The 21,591-nt window shown below is 41.2% G+C and overlaps 1 protein-coding gene across 8 annotated transcripts in view; it reads right to left on the bottom strand.

The window, feature by feature from the left end:
- Nucleotides 1–20,329, bottom strand: part of LOC309485314 (shisa family member 6) — a 71,964-nt gene extending 51,635 nt beyond the window's left edge. For 6 of the 8 annotated variants that reach the window (XM_082152120.1, XM_082152121.1, XM_082152124.1 and 3 more), the window contains exons 1-4: nt 20,229–20,329; nt 18,886–19,647; nt 17,742–17,902; nt 8,467–8,565 (exon numbers count right to left, since the gene is read on the bottom strand). In XM_082152120.1, coding sequence (XP_082008246.1) covers nt 8,467–8,565; nt 17,742–17,902; nt 18,886–19,526 — 901 coding nt within the window. In that variant the 5' untranslated portion in view covers nt 19,527–19,647; nt 20,229–20,329. The remainder of the gene's footprint in view (nt 1–8,466; nt 8,566–17,741; nt 17,903–18,885; nt 19,648–20,228) is intronic. The other 2 variants (XM_082152125.1, XM_082152126.1) reach the window with 1 other exon arrangement.
- Nucleotides 20,330–21,591: the final 1,262 nt, after the last annotated feature.

Below are 21,591 nucleotides of genomic sequence, written 5' to 3'. Positions count from 1 at the left end.
AAAGCACAAACGAAAATTTTACCGGCACAAACCAGCACAAACGAACGAGCCTATTTTGGGTGAATTTGGAGCGTGTGGGTGGGCTGAGTGACCTCAGAATGACCAAAAAAATATTATTTTAATATCTAAAAAACCGAAGCAGCACAAACTAAACTTTTACAGCACAAACCGGCACTGTAAGCTGCTAAAAGTATTCAGAAAAAGACACTCCACAATTTTTTAAATAATTTTTTTTTATTGGTTATTTTATTTTATTTTATTTTAATACAAAATTAAGCATCAGTCACACATAGCTTACAGCCAGAGTAGTGACAGTAGGCCTACATCACATATCATAGTGCATTGGTGATTATATAAAGACCAAATGTCAATAGCACAAATCTAAAATAAAACATTCCCATATCTACAGAAAAGAACACTGACAGCTGCGGCCCTGTGCGAGCACAAACGAACCGGACAGGTTTGTAGACGAGATGGATGGAGAGCGCGGCTTGCTTGCGTGACGTCACTAAAGATTTTGTGATGTCTAAAGAATGGAATCATTTATGATGGTTCTTTCTACGGCACAAACCAGCACAAATCGAGCACAAACAAAAAGCACCGGTTTGGGGCGATTTGGACGGTATGGGGTGGAGAGTGACATCACTGTCACGAATCCAATGTGTTATTTCTAAGGAGGGGGAAAAGATACAATGTTCATCGTAACGGCACAAACCGGCACAAATCGAGCACAAACGAGCGGCACAGTTTTGCAACGATTTGGACCATATGGGGTGGACAGTTATGTAATTGTACTTAAAAAGTTTCTTTTTTAATGTTTAAGAGGGGATCGTAGTTGCAATGTTTCTTTCAACGGCACAAATCGAGCACAAATGAATGACACTGGTTTAGTGCGATTTAGATGAGGTGGGGTGGAGAGTGACGTCACTGCCCCGGATTAAATTTGTTATATCTGCGAAAGGAAAACAGATACAGTGTTTGTTTTAACGGCACAAACCGACACAAACCGAGCACAAACGAATGACTCCGGTTTGGAGCGATTTGAAGGACATGGGGTGGAGAGTGACGTCACACAACCCAAAAAATAATGTTCAATATCTCAAACACCAAACCAGCACAAACGTTCGTTTTTGCGGCACAAATCAGCACAAACGAATGGCATAGTTTTGGAAATTATTTCGTTTTATGGGGTGCCAACTTCACGGAGGTGGTTTACCTTAGTCATGTTTGCACCGTTTGAACTGAAAGATAGTGTGCTGAAGACAGGACACAACAGGGTGAGACCGACAGAACGATTGTTGAATTCCCAAAGCTCTGGGTCAGATTCTCTTCCCCGCTCACGGAGCTGTACTGAAAGAAGACATGAGGACGAGCATATCAACACGTTTGTGTGAAAGAACTGTCTCCATCTCTTCGGGGAACTGCTCTATATTCAAGCCGAGCAGAACCAAAGGTCAGAGCCTTGAAAACCCATCATATCTGTCCCTGTCCACGAACCAGCCGTGTGAATGGACGGTGACTTTGGGATACATACGGATATGAATAATTATTAGTTCTGCTTTGATTGTCAAGTCAAGTCTCCTTTATTTCTATAGCGCTTTTTACAACACAGAGTGTTTCAGAGCAGCTTTACAGAGATAACAGGAAAATAATGCAGAAAATAGCGTCAGTCCGGCTTAAGTAAGTTCAGTGATGCTTCATTTCTGTCGTAAAAAAGTTATTAATTTACTTCATTTATATATATCCGCTCTGGAGAAACCGTGATGTCTTTGTCCAGCTCAGTTCAGTTCTCATATAATGCTGTCAGTGCAGGAGATCAATAATAATTTGATCATATTTTTACTCACTGTCTTTACACAGGTACACAGTAGTAACCACGTCTGTTAAAAACAAGTAATAAAGCAGCATGTGCTCTATATAAATATAAGTCATAGTTCACAGGAAATCTTGTGAACGCGAGAAACATCGGGAATGAATCTTTGAGTTACTGATTTGTGAAATCCAATTTGAGAATCAAATCAACTGACTCACTGAAAGAATGATTCATTCACTGATTTGATTCCCTAGTTCGGCTCACTGACTCACTGACTCACAGATCTGGGGCCTCATTGCACACACAGGCCCTGACAGAGGCGGACGCCACTTCCGACGCATAAGTTGTGATTTATAAAAACAAACTTGACGGGAAAATGTGCGCACCTGCAAACAAACTCTGAGCCATGCGTACGAGCGTTCTGGAGATGGAGCAGTTTGGCGACACCGATGGTGAGCTGGAGTTATATGTCTTTTTGGTCACTTTTAGACAGAAAATCTAAAGAAATTTAAACATATACAGAAAGATAATACAAATATAATTTCACTCCCCAAGCCTGTCACTGGAAGCAAATATCCATCCCTTCTTAAATGTCCGCGTCAGCGAGCGCATCGGGCCGTTTAGTGGAACTGACGCATATAACAGTTTAAATAAATAAAATAATGATTTAAACTATGTTTTACTTCTAATATAAACATTTAGATTAAATATTATGCCATTCAAATTAATGGAGTTAAACACTTAAACATGAAATCATTACTGAGAAGTTACAACATTTTTTATATTCAATCAATAGAAATATTAGTTGTGGATGCGATGCTTGTGAACACTTCTCCTGTGGCGTGCTGTACGTGTTTTAATGTTTTAATGTTTTAACCACAGAGAGAATTGCTTATCATGATAATACCAGATTGTCTGAGAAAATAGTTTCGTGCAAATAATGCCCAAGGCCTATCCGTCTGTTTCCATTAAAAATACAAATCAATTAAAAATACAATTCGGCCAGTGGAAAAGATTGAGAAAAACTTTCTTTGAAATGTATTTTACACTATTTGATTTATGTATTCAAAAACAATTGGCAAGGATAGGCAACTACATGATTTTTATTAATGTAATGTGTCTTGTACGTTAAACGTTATCACGTGGATGAATAATCATATGCAAATGATATGCAGATGAGGATCTGCATAGAGCTGGTAAGTCCCGCCCCTTCCGCTAACCCCACTGGACCTCTAGGTTGAAAAACCGTCAATGCAAGTGAATGGGAGAAAATAATTATTTTCTGGTCCCGTTTGAATTTTGCCATGAATGTGAACATATGATGTCTGTGAATTTTTAGTATAATTTTTGGTGTAAAGAATGCTACAACTTAGCGGGTAGAAGTTTGATACGGTTAGACTTTGTGTGAGAGCACTTTGTGGACTACAACTCTTCACTGCTTTCGACGCGTTTGAAACGTCACCACCACTCGCCCACGGACACTAGCTCACGGATCCCGCTAAACACGGCTGTGTCTTTGGTGCACTTCACCGCCTTCTTTCAGGGAGAGGACAAAATCGTTGAGGTTGGCGAAAACAACGGGTAAGTCAACTTTATGGGGTGACGTCACATTGGCGACATGTAGTCTTTCTCGTTATGTCTTTTCCACAACTGCTAACCGAAGAATCATACCATATACTGTCAAACTCGTCACATGAAAAATTATATAAAAAATTAATAGACAACATATGTTAACATTCATGGCACAATTCAAACGGGACCAGAAAATAATTATTTTCTCCCATTCACTTGCATTGACGTTTTTTCAACCTAGAGGTCCAGTGAGGTTAGTGGAAGGGGCGGGACTTACCAGCTCTATAGTAAAACGAGGCGTTGTAAGCTCCATATTTCGGGGTGGAGACGCATCTTCCGCTAACTGGGGTTTATAAAGTGAATTCTGCGCAGGTTCTGGCGTACACACGGGTTTATTTTTGGCTTTCGGCGCACGTTCACTTTTAGTAAGGATCCTACGCACAGTTTTATAAATGAAACCCCAGGTCTTCTCACTGAATAATGACTGTTTCTAAAACACAGTGATCACACAGATCTACAACAGATCTGTAATTCTTGACCGATGTCAAAAAGCAACTTCTCCTTTTGTGTTCCACAGAAAAAAAACTGGATATGAGTTTTGAAAATGAATGTGCAAAATGCAAATAATGATTGTGGTAAACTATTCCTTCGGGATCGGACAGATATTGGAAAATGAAAATGAATACTTTTTTGGTTTTCAAGGACAACAATCAGAGATCTCACTTATCAAACATTATCTTTATTATCTTTCAAATTATAAAAAAGGTAAATAGATCAATAAAAACTAATAAAATAAAATGGCACAAATAAAGTGCAGCAGATGCAGTGACTGCGGTAACTTTAACTATTAAAAGCATACTATGACAAAGATATCGCTTTCCTTAGTCTAACTGATTTTTTCTCCCTTGAATGTATATATATATATATATATATATATATTGACCTGAAGAATGAAAGCTGTATAATATACTAGAATAATTATATGAGCAATATCACGCTCTGACTCTATATCAACATCAGATGAGTGTATGAAGATGGTTTTATCAATACAATTAAACACTGTTTTGTAATATAGCCAATTTTCTTCAAATAATTCAAGCACCTTTTCAGAAATATGGGTGTTTTTAAGGGTTTTCCAAGACTTACATTTCAAAAAGTCAAATTCACCTCTAAGCTCCTTGTACGAACTCTAACCCTGCATGCAAAAGACAATCATATTCTGATCGAAGAAGTTTGAACTCTTCCTCGACCGACTCAGACTCAGAACTAAAGGCATGAAGAGCTTTAATAAACATGACGTGATGACACACACACACACACACACACACACACACACACACACACACACACGACTGAACCTTTGGCCGAGGAGTTTGTTGTCTTGATCATCCACATGTGAAGCGTGTTCACCATCAGAGAGCGACACACACTCACAGAGCTCTTTATGACGATCACTCGCCGGTCTGCCCGCGCACGAGAGTCGGCCTCCTCAACGACCCTTAATCACCATGGTGAATCTCAGAGCCTGGGCTATTCTGGAGCGCCGGGCAGAAGAGGTGAGGATGAAGAGACCAGTGGCATGGCAACAACCAGACGACAAGACCGACAGAAACACAGCGATTCATCCAGCAGGAAAACATTCCACGACACGTCGGCTTTAGTTACGGAGAGAGCGGCCATCTGACACACACACTGAGAGAGTCCGACACACACACACACACTGACACACACACACACACACACTGACACACACACACTGACACACACACACTGACACACACACACACACACACACACTGACACACACACACACACACACACACACACACTGACACACACACACACACTGACACACACACACACTGACACACACACACACACACACACACACACACACACACACACACACACACACACACTGACACACACACACTGACACACACACACACACACACACTGACACACACACACTGACACACACACACACACACACACACACACACACACACACACACACTGACACACACACACTGACACACACACACACACACACTGACACACACACACACACACACACACACACACACACACACACACACACACACACACACTGACACACACACACTGACACACACACACACACACACTGACACACACACACACACACACACACACACTGACACACACACACTGACACACACACACTGACACACACACACACACACACACACACACACACACACACACACACACACACACACACACACACACACACACACACACACTGACACACACACACACACACACTGAGAGAGTCCGACACACACACACACACACACACACACACACTGACACACACACTGACACACACACACACACTGAGAGAGAAACATCTCAGTCATCATTATCAGGAGGAGAGATGTGTTCGCAAACACTGGTTTCACTGGAATGAATCAAACGTGATCATTGTCATCAGTGGACTTACAGTCAAATCTAAACACAGATTTATTACTCCACTTACAATATACAGTCAAACCAACATGTATTCAGACACCTTCAACATCTCTCACATGATCACAGGTTATTCACTATAGTTTAGAAAATGGTAATAAAATATGAGCAGAACTCAGTTGATATTTGACTGGTTTTGTCCGTCCTTCTGTTAGACTGTCTCACACATGAATTATGTTGAATATCTGTCAGCTGTTAAATTTAACTACACAATTAGATAATACCAAAAAGGTCGCATTAGCAATTAAATAAAAAACACTTCAGAAAACATGATCAGGTCAAAGTGTATGAAGAGTTTTTGGGTATAATATGTCACAGTTTACTTTATTCTGCTCTCCTCTTACATAAATGAGCTATAGTGTCCTGATCACACTAGTGAAAAAATATAAAAAATGATATCTGGTGTCTGAATAATGTCTGGTTTGACTGTATATAATACAGAGCATTGTGACCCGGCTGTAGATCTGCAGATATTCACAGCCGGCTGAGAAGCGAAGGGTGTTTTTGTCATGTTGAAACGCATCAGTCTGGAAAGCATTCATTCGCCTTGCAGCGTCCAGATCCTTTCTCTCATGTTTTATGACCAACAAAAATAGCCGTCCCTCCACCGCCGCCACGAGATGCTGAATAGTCCATTGTGAAAAGGGCACTAAAGACACATAACCCAAACACACACACACGTCTCCGGCAGGTCGCAGGAAATAAATGGATTTTAGGTCAGTGCTTTGTACTGAGGAAATGAAATTGCAGTCCTAATGGAGATTGTCTTTCCTCTCATGGTTATTCTGGTACGAGTTCCCCTGTTTAAGAGCTGTAGTGTGTTCCTGACCCACGACACACTCATCACGGCTATAACACACACGTCATTCCTCACCGCGTCTCCTCGCCCTTTAAAGGACTTCCAGAAACGCCATTAATATTGTCAGGTTTTCATGAGCAATTCTTTTGCACACAGAGTAGATTCATTGTTCCCAGTCTGAGTCAGCAGAGAGCGCATGAATATTAATAACCAGTGAGAACTGACACATGTGGAAGGCTTGTACGCGAGTGGGATGAAGAAAGGCACCTTACCGAAGGCTATTAGACGAAGCTCGATGTTTCCATGTACGTGTTAGAAATCAGGCGGCGGGTGCAAACCTTCCACTCTCTCTCAGAACATTCACATTACTCATGTTACACTGCAGATGTGGAGATGTGGAGATGATGATGATACACACACCCTTCAAACGTCTAGTTTTTCACTAGAAATCTTTCAAATAACATACAGTCCAACCAGACATTATTCACACACCAGATATCATTTTTTATATTGTTCACTAGTGTGATCAGGACACTATAGCTCATTTCTGTAAGTGAGGAGAGCAAAATAAAGTAAACTGTGACATATTATACCCAAAAACTCTTCATACAGAGACTACCAGTGACATTTATAAACATTTGGGACCAGAAATGATTGGGACACTTTGAGCTGATCATGTTTTGCTGAAGTGTGTTTTCTTTTTAATTGCTAATGCTCTTTTTACACACAGACTGAACAAAATGAAGCATTCCTTGGTGATTGGTTGAGCTAAACTGGTATTATCTAATTGTGTAGTTAAATTTAACAGCTGACAGATATTCAACATAATTCATGTGTGAGACAGTCTAACAGAAGGATGGACAAAACCAGTCAAATATCAACTGAGTTCTGCTCATATTTTATTACCATTTTCTAAACTATAGCGAATAAACTGATAATGTGAGAAGAAATGTTGAAGGTTTCTGAATAAAAAGTATTTTAAGAGAATTTTATTTTATTTATACGTTTATTTTGAATCTGTATGAGCGAGCGGACATTGACCACTGGGAGGTTTTACTATTTACTGTCTCAAATCCACTTGATACAGTGTCTGTGTTTATAAGTTATCATTTCTATTGAAATGATAATCAAATGAAATGTAATATTCATGTTTATTAAAGTTAATGCTAGAAAAATATAAATATTTAGGGTTTAAATGTGCATTTAATCATCTCCCAAATTTGGATAACAGGGTTGCAAAATTTGCACATCTCATAAAAAAAAAAGAAAGAAAATAAAACAGGTTTGTTGTGAACTCTGGGAAGAGCCGTGTGAAGAGCTGGAACGGGATTGTGGAACAGTGGAGTGGACTCTGAAAGCTTGGAGCAGCGTGTGGAAATCTCTGTGGCTCCGTTCGTTTCTTGTACATGTAAAACTCAAGCTTTGGCTTCTTTGGGAACAACCTTCGGTGACACAAACTAACAAACTATCAACATTAAAGGGTTGAGAACTCAGAAACTGACATGTAAGAGGCCAGTGTACTATAAACATACTGTAAGTTTCAGAAATTGAAACTTTCTTGTTAATCTTTTATTGAAACCAAGCTGCCAAAGCGACTCCCGACACACGTGTATTTCACTTCCGGGCTTTCATTACCTCATAGATCTGCATATTTCAGCATAAGACTAAACAGACAGAAGAGCTTCAAGAACCGGATCACAGGATTTCAGATCAATCGTTTGTTATGGACAAATGTTTCCAGTCATTAAGCAGCGATAATGAATCACGTTACCTTTAGCGTGACTTCGGCCCAGCGTCACAAAGCCAGAGGAGATGAAGTTGTGCAGGTCGTGTCCGCCTCCTCGAGTGCTCTCCTTCAAGTAATGAGCTCCTGTGAACGACATGTAGAAGATCATCATCATCACATGTAGAAGATCATCATCACATGTAGAAGATCATCATATGTAGAAGATCATCATCATCACATGTATAAGATCATCATCGTCACATGTGTAAGATCATCACATGTAGAAGATCATCATATGTAGAAGATCATCATCACATGTAGAAGATCATCATATGTAGAAGATCATCATCACAGGTAGAAGATCATCATCATCACATGTGTAAGATCATCATCGTCACATGTATAAGATCATCATATGTAGAAGATCATCATCACATGTAGAGGATCATCATCACATGTAGAAGATCATCATATGTAGAAGATCATCATCATCACATGTAGAAGATCATCATCACATGTAGAAGATCACTGCAGTTCTTCCAGAGTAAACAACTGTCAGAAGCAGAACAGGACAAATCCCCAGTGCATTTCAAGACTTATGACTTTCCATAATTCATAGGTAAAGTCACCTTGTCCACACAACAGAATATTAGATGCTGGCACTGTCCGAGGTCTTATATTAATTCCTGACGTTCTAATTATCAATGAAATAGCAGCATAACCCTAACCTTGAGCACCATCTGGGCTTTAGTGCAGCGTTCACTCTAACATGAGCATCATATCTGTGTGTTTCTAACATGAGCATCATATCTGTGTGTTTCTAACATGAGCATCATATCTGTGTGTTTCTAACATGAGCATCATATCTGTGTGTTTCTGGGCTTTAGTGCAGCGTTCACTCCAACATGAGCATCATATCTGTGTGTTTCTAACATGAGCATCATATCTGTGTGTTTCTAACATGAGCATCATATCTGTGTGTTTCTGGGCTTTCAAATGCTCTTCATTCCCAAGACTGTTCACAATGTCCACCCAAAAATGAGTATTCTGACATAAATGATGTATTCACCATTATGTTGTTTCAAACCTGTATGCACTTCTCTTTCTTCTGTGGAACACAAAAGAAGATGCTTTAAAAATGGACATTACAATGCTATTGTACACTGTTGCAAATGCAAGTTTAAATGGAACAGTTTCATTTAAACTTTAGACAAAATATTTTTAAAAATTGTGTCTTATGTTAAGTATCATATTTGATCCATCAGGCTTTTATGGCTCATAGTCTGATATAGTGAGAATAAAGAGGAAAAAACAGGATCAAACTGAGCAGAAATATGCAGTTTGGTGCAGATGCTGATATTTATATATATTCTGATGCTTGTCATGTAAATCAATGAGATCTTTATAACAGTAAAGCAGATACTGACATAAAATGCATATAAATATCATTCGTCACTCTTTATCTGCCAATAATGATGCTCATAATTTTTCTAAAGAATGATGTATGATAATCAAGTAAACCTCAGTCACTTCAGTCCAGTTTAAATATATATCTAACAATATGAAAGTTATTCTTGTGTTTACTTTATAAAACCAGGTCAGATCTGACAGAAGAAAGACACGTGAAGCTCAAGCTAATTTCGCTGGTACTTGTTACTAAGTGACAATAAAGGATACTACTACTGAAGGACGTTAGTACAATTATACAATTATACTAAAATACTTTTACTTGATAAAAGAGTCCAGACTATCAATCATGAGTCAGAAGGTTGTGTGTGACTGGTAAATGCCCACTGTTATGATTGGCTAATGTCACTGCATAGGAAACACTATGAACGGCCACTCACTATTACACACGAGCGAGTGTTTAGAAAACATTATCCTCACAAAAGCGTAATTTACAGACGAAGGATTCTGAAGTCCTTTACTGATGGTTTGTTACAGTAGATCTTCATCTGTCAGCAAACGTTTCTATGTGAACTCGTCATTACTCTGTGCCTCAGTCAAACGCTCAGAACAAACATATAATCCTCCGACACGATCCGGGACGCCATTAAACCATCCTCTTGTTCCCGACACTGGACTCTGTGCAGGGACTCAAACGCAATGCCAGCCGTCAAGTGACTGAACGCCAGTGGGGGGGCCTATGGGGCGATGATGTACAACTATTGGTTGACGTCTTGCTCTGGAGGCGGGAATATGCAAATGTATTTGCCAGTGTGAAGTCGCAGATCAGCCAATATCAAAACCAGCTGTTTTTGGAGCTTTCGTTTAAATAAATGCTTTGTTTATAATGAGGAGGATGTTTTAAAGGAATAGTTCTTCAAAATGAAAATTCTGTCATCATTTACTCTCCCTAAAGTTGTTTCAAACCTTTACGAGTTTCTTTCTTCTGCTGAACACAAAAGAAGATATGTTGAAGAACGTCGGTAACCAGACAGTGGTTGGACCCCATTGACTTCCATAGTAGGAAATAAATCCTCAACTGTTTGGTTATCGATATTCTGAAAAATATCTTCTTTTGTGTTCAGCAGAAGAAAGAAACTATTAAATGTTTGAGACAACTTCAGGGAGAGTAAATGATGACAGAATTCTCATTTTGAAGAACTATTCCTTTAAGCTCTGAAACTTGCAGGATATTTAATGGTACAAAGTCCTCGTACAGTATATGTCAAAAGATCAAAGCAAATTTGATTTCTCATGTCATGACCCCATTCATTAATCTAGCCAATAAATCCACCACTATTTAAAGTCAATAAGATGTGCTTTTCATAGCTAAACGAGAGGCACAACAGGAAGAACAAGGCTGAAGCATCAAAAGGTTGAGCTGTAGGAAACACCGAGTTAAAATGTTGTTTACAGAGTCTGTCAGATTCTCACACTGAGAGCCAGCATATTCAAAGACGCTTTTGCTTCGGATCACTAGGAACAGTTGGACAAACAGAAAACAACAACACAACCAGGAGCGTCGGCCTCGGGGCAAAACCAGTGCTGATTACCAGCGCCCCAAGGGGAGAGAGGGCCTTTGAAAAGTCTGGAATATATTTTTTATTTTCATTTCATAATTAAATTTCATAATGAATGTCAGATGAAATGTAAAGTTAGTGTATTGGCTGAATAACTTGGTTGATTGACTGACTACATTTTGTATACAAAAAGTAAAGACTATCTAAGGTCTCACAGTCCCACCCCTTGCTATTGTGCCAAATGGTTTAGTCCATCTGCACGCATTTTGTGTATGTTAGTTAGTTGAGCATCTGGTGGAGCGCCAACGTCTGCTGTAGAAATGTCTTTCTCAAAGAAAACCACATCAGGCCAACAAAAAAGAAAGGAAAGACAGGAGAAGAAAAGAAAACAAAATGAGGGGAAACAATTGGTAACTGACTTCTTTTCAAAGAAAGGTGAGAACAAACTAGAACACGAAATCTATAGTGCTAAACTGCTTGAATATCTCCACGATCGTTAGTGCTAAACATGAACTGAGACAGCCACTGAAAGAGCAGAACATACACTTTCAGATGATAATTTGGTTATACATGTAATCTGAGGTAAAGGTTAACTAAATAAACTGTACACTAACAATCCTGTTTGCATACAACACACCATTATAATAGCCTAATTTGAAACATGTTTAATTTTATACATTTATAATCTACAATATCTAAAATTAGCAATAATTGGCAATTATGATTTTTTTTTATAATTAATAAAAACAGATTTTTTTCAGTATAAAAACGGCTAATCTTTGACAAAAAGTAACTTTTATTGTTATGATTGTGATTTCATAATATGTAGATATGAATCCAACTAGAAAAACCTGTGAAAAGATGTTTTTTAGTTTTAAACTTTTAGTACTTTTAGAGCTCTGCAGCCATCTACTGGTTAAAGTGATTTTTTTTTTTTACTGCATTTTCCAAAATATGGGGAAAAAATCTTACACTAAAGTAAACCATGTCAAATTATCCATGTTATCCCCATGAAAGAAATTTTTAAATGTGGGTCTTTTATAAGATGAATTTTACATAAAAAGCTGTTTTATTTTTTATTTTGACAAAACCCTATTTTAAAAAATATATTTGAATTTATTGATATACATTTTGTGGAGTAAAAATATCAAAATGTGGAGTAAAAACATTAATAAACTGAGTAAAATTACATTTGTTTAAAAAAAACCTAAACAATTATTTTGTTGCTCTGAGATATGTACTTACATAATCCTGACAGCAACTATAGTTGCCATTTGGACTTTTGACTAAGTAAACAAAAAACTATAGATCTCTTGTAAGATTTGTTTTGTTTGGATGATTCTAGAGACCTTCATGATTATGTAGCTATATATATATGTCAACAAAAAAATACTTACTAGTAACATGACAATGACCTTTCTTTGGGAGGGTTAGCCTTCGCCATGCTTCCTGGAAGTAGGGGTAGGACGTTGACAGCCTCATGTGACAGGAAGGAAGTGAATACCTATTTTTTTCTTTTTCTTGAAATCCTTTATTTAGTTGTTTGCTTGCATGTCATTAAGACATAAAACATGGATAACATCTAGAAAAATACTAACAAAAGGAAAATGACAACCATACACTGTGGCAACTATAGTTGCCGGTAGGCTTAAATGGGATTTATTAAACTTAGTAACCACAGTAAAGTAGACTAGAGAATGTTGGGAAAGGAGGTTTGAAATGTGTGTGGACATATGCACATATGACAAATTATTAGGCTACTCTAAGCATTACAGTTAATAGTTCATAGTTATTACCCTGAAACATCTAGGCCTCCAGATTCACGTGTACAGAGGCCAGATTATTACATCCTATTTTTTGTTCTGAGGAACATCAGGACTGCCTGTGCATAGGGCCCGGGATGTTGTGCTACACCCCTGAACACAACACTGAGGTAAGAGTCAGATCTGACACAGTCCTCTGAATCAAATTACTCAACATGAGGCAGGGGGTGCAGAACGCAATAAAGCCACGATAAAATCCTCTCACTCGAAACCCCAAGAACCCTGAGCATCTCTTGCTCAGGTGAGCCGCCTTGCCGAGAATTCATTATGCGCTGCCGTTACTGACTATGGAGCTGAAATTAACAGGCAGTTATTTTGCACCCCTAAGGAAATCCCCAAAAGTGCTCAGAGAATCTGAGATGCAGTTTAAATGAAAATGGCTTCAGAGCCGGAAACCATTAGCGAGAGTCCTTGAAGCTGCGCTTTGACCCGCGTGTGTTCGAGGAGGAACACTGTCTGTGTGTGAGGATGATGCTGAGGCCTTGCAAACCACAGGGAGAAACACACTCACACTTTATGGTCCGTCCAACTTTGATAATAATTGCTAAGTGTAGCGATGAGGAGGCTATAAGTTCAAAAATGTGTAGAGCTGTATCATTATGGAATTGCCCATTGGCGCTCCACATCTTAATTAAACTAATTACATTATAGTTTAATAAGCCAGACAAATTTTATGCATGCAATGCTGATCTCTTAAAGCAATATTTGAATAAATACACACAAACGCCTACAGAAACGCATTCACTGCGCTTCGTTCTTTCTTTCTTTCTTTCTTTCTTTCTTTCTTTCTTTCTTTCTTTCTTTCATCGCTTATGTTGGGTGAAAGGCTGTGTTATTATTTGTTCAGGGATATTTCTAATCTAATATATTATGCATGCATGTTTTCACTGTCAAATCACTCTTTAGTCACTTGAGATTCAGTGTGAATCCCTCTATAAGCAAAGCATTTTTTACACTTCGTCACGGCTGCCATTTTAAAACAATATTCTGTATGATTCGATTCTGTATGAGTCCAGTTGTGTTTCATAGCATAAAAACTCTAATTATTCACAGACAGTGAAAACCAAGATCATGTCGTAAACATCATTGTGAGCCAAAGTCTTTCCCTGCAGTAAACTCTCTTGTGCATCAGTGCGTGTGAACATGCGTTTTCTCTGTGAGCTGATTCAGATCACAGCACTGCAATTACACACGCTAGTGTGGAGGCCGTCACTGGCCCTTAACATCGACCTGGGACCGGCCCGATCTCTGAGGAAAACACTAGCCCTTAACATCGACCCGGGACCGGCCCGATCTCTGAGGAAAACACTGGCCCTTAACATCGACCCGGGACCGGCCCGATCTCTGAGGAAAACACTGGCAAACACTGGCCCTTAACATCGACCCGGGACCGGCCCGATCTCTGAGGAAAACACTGGCAAACACTGGCCCTTAACATCGACCCGGGACCGGCCCGTTCTCTGAGGAAAACACTGGCAAACACTGGCCCTTAACATCGACCCGGGACCGGCCCGATCTCTGAGGAAAACACTGGCAAACACTGGCCCTTAACATCGACCCGGGACCGGCCCGATCTCTGAGGAAAACACTGGCAAACACTGGCCCTTAACATCGACCCGGGACCGGCCCGTTCTCTGAGGAAAACACTGGCCCTTAACATCGACCCGGGACCGGCCCGATCTCTGAGGAAAACACTGGCCCTTAACATCGACCCGGGACCGGCCCGTTCTCTGAGGAAAACACTGGCCCTTAACATCGACAACGGGACCGGCCCGATCTCTGAGGAAAACACTGGCAAACACTGGCCCTTAACATCGACCCGGGACCGGCCCGATCTCTGAGGAAAACACTGGCCCTTAACATCGACAACGGGACCGGCCCGATCTCTGAGGAAAACACTGGCCCTTAACATCGACCCGGGACCGGCCCGATCTCTGAGGAAAACACTGGCAAACACTGGCCCTTAACATCGACCCGGGACTGGCCCGATCTCTGAGGCAAACACTGGCCCTTAACATCGACCCGGGACCGGCCCGCTCACTGAGGAAAACACTGGCACCTTAACATCGACCCGGGACCGGCCCGATCTCTGAGGAAAACACTGGCCCTTAACATCGAACCGGGACCGGCCCACTCACTGAGGAAAACACTGGCCCTTAACATCGACCCGGGACCGGCCCGATCTCTGAGGAAAACACTGGCCCTTAACATCGACCCGGGACCGGCCCGATCTCTGAGGAAAACACTGGCCCTTAACATCGACCCGGGACCGGCTCGCTCACTGAGGAAAACACTGGCCCTTAACATCGACCCGGGACCGGCCCGATCTCTGAGAAAAACACTGGCCCTTAACATCGACCCGGGACCGGGATTCTGCAGTATTCCAACTTCTGGAATAATGCTGATTACCACAAAAGGAATTTAGAGTAAAAACAAAGAATAATTCTGAAAAAGCACAAATTTGTCTTCCACTGAGCCACTTATGATAGAAGTGCATGGGTTAGGGTTAGGGTTAGGGTTAGTATAGCTTCATTAGTATAGCCACAACACATAAACAGAAGACCTGCTGCCTGAGTGTGGGTGAAAAAGAAAAAGCTTATTATCCTTGTGTAACAGATAATTCCAATTATACCTTCACTGCCATGACAACATAACGACTAAAACCCCAAAACGACCATGAAACTGATGAGAACAACTTTACAGCTCAAATAATACACACTCTTTAACAGAAGAAAGATGCAAGTGCTGTTTTATAATTATAAGCATCACATTTTTGTGTTTAAATCCTCCAAAATTGGCCTCACTGTAACCAAACATTATTTTTTGCTTTTGTGGTCGTCATCATCATCATCATCATCATCATGCCACAAATGCTGTCAAACTCATATTGCAACAGCTGATGAATGGAGAAAAGAGCCAGAAGATCTCGAGCGTTTGATGACCCATATCGACCCTGATCCCAGGTCAGGGGTCAAGTGCTCTTACTTACGTCATCCTGCACTTCAAGGTCACTTTGTAATGAGGATAAGGAAAATATGCAGTATAAATCTCCCGTAAAGTGCTTTATAAGGGGTTTCAGGAGCTATAGATCTGCAGGAGAGATTGGTGTTCAACATAAATCTCCTTCGGTTTGTGGTTGTTGCCATATGAGTGACATTTATCTCCCTTAAGTCAAAGCTGCCATTTGTGTGATCATAACTCATGAGAACGTCCAACAAAGTCCCTCCGTGACCTTGAACATAATGAAATTCAGCACGGCCTTCAATCCCAACACGGCAGAGAGGGTGCGGATCCGAACGGCTCATCCGTAATGGACTCCCATGTAAATATGGCATGAGGAGTCAGAGTTAACATGCGGATCACATGACAAGAACACATCAACATGATACATAACCCATCTGACTGACAGCCCAGCAAGCGATTTTGTGTTTAAAAGATGTCTAATAGCCGTCCAAACACAGCCCAGATGTCTAAAACAAGGCAAAATTTGGGCGGTCAGTGAAAATGTAATAGACGTCTAACCCAGAGCCCAAGAATACACTAGTCATCAATTACATAACAATGAGTGAAGAAGTGAAATTAATGAGTGCAATGAAATGAGTGAAGAAATTAAACCAAACACTGAGTAATCACTGTTTACTTTGCTTACATGATGGAATATAATACACAAGTTATTTTGGCAAAAATAACATGAAACCAAATTCAAGGTTATTTTGGCTAGAAGTGTGTTCCTCACAGCCGGACTATATCGGGTCTATAGTGAACCGAGACGGTGAAATGGCGGCTATTGCTTGCTAGGAGGCGTCTGGCACACGGTCTGAAACACACGCAGTCCAACACGAGCCCCTGATACACATGCTCACATTAACTGTGACTGAAGCTTGTCCAAAGCCTACCCAGTGTCCTACAGAGACGGCTTTTAAGGCATCAGAGGAGGTGCAGATGCTAACACTCTTCCAAACCTAGCTTGTTTAGTTAAGATGCCAACTCTGATGTCTCACTTTGGCAAAATACTCAGACTGCAATCCCAGAGTACATCCATTCAAGACAGAAAAAAACTTCAAGATGGCGGATGAGACGAGAAATGCTTTACAAATAATAAAAAATACAATTTCATGCTAAAAACTATCTATTAAAAACAGTTCAGTGTAATTAAAACAGATTGTTATTTGTTCATGCTCTGTGTTTTAATGATTATGTAGATTGTTCCAAATCGTCCACTTGGGGAACTGAACTAAACTAAACTTTTTAACAACAGAAATGAACCATTACTGAACTTAATTAAGCTTGACTGACGCTATTTTCTTCTAGACACAAACTTTGTTGCATTATTTTCCTGTTATCTCTGTAAAGCTGCTCTGAGACGATCTGTACTGTAGAAATAAAGCTGACTTGAGGTTGTGTGATGGTTAGGATCTCTAGCGTTTGGAACAGAGCTCAGGTAAATCAGTCAAGTGTTTCATTAAAGCGACCAAACACCACAACCCTGGAGAAGCAGGCGTAGATGTTAGATTGGCATCAGGCCACTCACCGTGATTGGATTTGGAGCTGTGGACGGGGGTGTAGTGGTTTTTGGAGCCCGTTCGCTGTGGCGTGTCGTCTTTGGAGGAGCTGTTCATCGCAGCAAAGTTCTCACAGTCGTACTGAGATATAGGAATCGGTCCTTGTTGTCTAAGTATATCTGCAAGGGCTCTGTGGAGAATCGGAGAAATACATCAGCGAACAGCGTTCAGGTGAAAGATCACCTCCAGATACTCTACTCTAATCTGACTGGATTTGTAGAGAAAGAAAGGTGTATAAATAAGTGTTAATCATCAGTGAGCCTCGTCTCAGTCTTGCACCTGGAAATACTGGAAGCCCAGAGGATCTGAACTCACTGCGTTTAGAAAGTCACAGTTCGCTCTGTTCATGTTTACCGTTACCTGAGAAATTCAATTATTTGTGCATTAATTTCCCTGCAGTGGCTGAGCTGACAGAGGAGTCAACAGCACACTTTCATATTACATACATTTTCTGTTTGTTTGCTTGTTTATTTGTGCGCTCCAGTGTAGACTATATAATACAGGCCAGTTTTTAGCAGATATCCTTTTCAAAGCAAGAGCAAGACATCCGACTAAATAACATTTTTTACGTTCACCTGTGACCATGTAATGTGAATCGAAAGCTCTGCGTTCCACCCAGCCATTCACATGTGATGAAGGAAGAAACGCTGCAATTCTGCATTATATTATCACATTATTCTACACTCTCAAAAATAAAGGTGGTTCTGCAGCAATGCAACAAAAGGACCAAAAAAACAGATGTGAGATAATAGACATTATGACATTTATTTTACATTCACATCTAATAAATGCAAAAATGTTCTGAAGCCCTCCTCGATGATGCTGTGGACACACACTCCTGAAGCGTCTGCTATGAACCCTAAACCCTCTCACTCAAACACTAAACGAAGGCTTTGCTCGGCTCTAGAGCGACTGGTGCATATCACAACTCCTATTGCAATTTTGCTCACACACACACACAGCCCTGTACGAGTGTGTGATGCTCTATATGGAGGACCAGCAGAGAGACTGCAGATGGCCAGATCTCTTCTATCCAGAACATGAGCATCTTTAAGATGTCAGAGAACTAGTTTTAAAGTTTCTTTAGTATGAGACTGAAGGTGCGCTGCTCACCTGTGAATGTTCATTTCCTGAGGAGGTTGGGTTGCTTTGTCATATGCGACTTTAGTGGAAACCCCAAGGACTATAATAAAAGCGATGACCCCACAGGTGATGTAGACCGCGGTGTTGGTTTGGTCCATGCTGGGGTCGTAAGTATCACCTGTTGGAGAAGGTGAAGGGGGCACAGTTTTCACCCAGTCGGGCTTGTGGTAGTTCTTGCATGTTCTCTGGTCTAACCGGTTGCCTTTAAACTGGCAGCAGAAGCGCAGGTAGCAGGACCCGCAACAGTACCGGTGATCGGTGTTATTGCACTCGAACTCGACGTCTAACTGGCCGCTCACGTCGTAGTACCCGAGGCAGGTCTCGTGCGCGCGCGCCTGGGTGACGCGCTGCGTGGACGCGGGCGTCGCGACGGTGGTTCCGTTCAGTTCCTTCGGTTTCTGCGTTCTTTTGGGCGCAGGTTTGGCTCGTTTGGCAGTCAGGGTGCAGAACACGTTGAGCGGGTCCAGATAAATGAGCAGCAGCAGAAAGTGTCGAATCCCCATGGCGCGGCGCGTCGGGAACGCTCGCGGTGGCTTCGGCTTCAGGCGCGTTGATCCTCTGCGGTCCGCATGCCTGATGATGTTCAGATTCCGATGAAAGGCGCCATTCATTCACAGAGATATCCTCCCCTCATCCTGGTTTAGTCAGTCACTGGGAGTCACTGGGCGTCACTGGTGGATCTCCGACGAGCTCCAGTCAAACCAGCCTTTACACGTCACTGTCCATCTCGCTCTGGAGGAAGTAAAGACGAACTTAATTGTTAGCTAATTAAATGATTAGACACTAACTCTGACAAATGTATCAACGAGCTCACTCGCATCATTGCTAGATTTCTCTATTAGCCATGTTGTTGTTGTTTTTTACTCATATTTACTCTCAATATTTTATCTAGCATCGCATTTCTTCCGTTTCCCGATTTTTAAAATTGCATATATGACAGTATATCGGTCTGATATAGCAAACGATGTGCCTGATGTACAGTGGGGCATGTGCATTCGATGCATCACAGACAAACTATAGGGACAATAATATCACTTTACATGGAAAACAATCGAATGCATTAAAAGCTATTTTATGTTGACTTCGATTGTGGATTTTTTTTTTTTCTTCTTTGAAATGCTTCTATATAGATATAGATAGATATAGCCTACACATTGATTTTCTATAATTTCCTTACATAAGCTAAAAATATCGATAACAATATAAACAATACATTCGCGTTCCAAATGGATCAACACGTACAGTATATTACTGGTTTTCATCGCTTTTATGCGGTTATATAATGAGTGCAGTCATCCTTCCTCAGCACTTACCGTGACTCTCTGCTTCAGTCGGGTGTGTGGAGTGTGTGTGGCAGTCAGTCTCCTGTCCCGAACACACTCACACACTCACTGACGGTCCGCCTACAGTCTCTCGACCGCTCCTGCATCAAACACACACACACACTCTCTCTCTCTCTCTCTCTCTCTCTCTCTCTCTCTCTCTCTCTCTCTCTCTCTCTCTCTCTCTCTCTCTCTCACACACACACACACACACACACACACACACACTCACTATCTCTCTCTCTCTCTCTCTCTCTCTCTCTCTCTCTCTCTCACACACACACACACACACTCTCTCTCTCTCTCTCTCTCTCTCTCTCTCCCTCTCACACACTATCTCTCTCTCTCTCTCTCTCACACACACACACACACACACACACACACACTCACTCACTATCTCTCTCTCTCTCTCTCTCTCTCTCTCTCTCTCTCTCTCTCTCTCTCACACACACACACACACACACTCACTATCTCTCTCTCTCTCTCTCTCTCTCTCTCTCTCTCTCTCACACACACACACACACACACACACACACACACACTCACTCACTATCTCTCTCTCTCTCTCTCTCTCTCTCTCTCTCTCTCTCTCTCACACACACACACACACACACACACACACACACACTCACTCACTCTCTCTCTCTCTCTCTCTCTCTCTCTCTCTCTCTCTCTCTCACACACACACACACACACACACACACACACACTCACTATCTCTCTCTCTCTCTCTCTCTCTCTCTCTCTCTCTCTCTCTCTCTCTCTCACACACACACACACTCTCTCTCTCTCTCTCTCTCTCTCTCTCTCTCTCTCCCTCTCTCTCACACACTATCTCTCTCTCTCTCTCACACACACACACACACACACACACACACTCACTATCTCTCTCTCTCTCTCTCTCTCTCTCTCTCTCTCTCTCTCTCTCTCTGGGTCTTAATTTCCTCCCTACACACACTGCCACACCTATTCATCAGCTCTTATTACGCGCCATTTGATATAGTTGCAAAGCCTTTTTAAATGAATAGAACATTGCATGGATTTATTTCATCTGTGTGCGGAAAGCGCTGAACAAAATCTGCAAACAGCACTGAATAGATTTCCTTTAGCAGTCTGAATCCTATCTCTCACTCCTGCACACGTTCATTGATTTCAGTTCCTGCAGACTTTTTGCCAGTCCTGGAAAACAGCAGTCATATGAAGACACTCGAAGCATTAAAGGTTGTGTGACAGACTGAAGGAATACATGCGCCCTGATTATATGTGTGTTCAGGACTCTGTACATCAGTCTAGCTGTTCTCTGTCCCATGAATCGCTCCTCTGCGCCTTAAAGGTGACATTATGCCCCTTTTCA

The sequence above is a fragment of the Leuciscus leuciscus genome (genome assembly GCF_965113295.1).
Source record: "Leuciscus leuciscus genome assembly, chromosome: 21".
Classification (NCBI taxonomy): Eukaryota; Metazoa; Chordata; class Actinopteri; order Cypriniformes; family Leuciscidae; genus Leuciscus; species Leuciscus leuciscus.
Note: the sequence above shows the minus strand (reverse complement) of the source record. Positions and strands in the feature narration are given on the sequence as shown.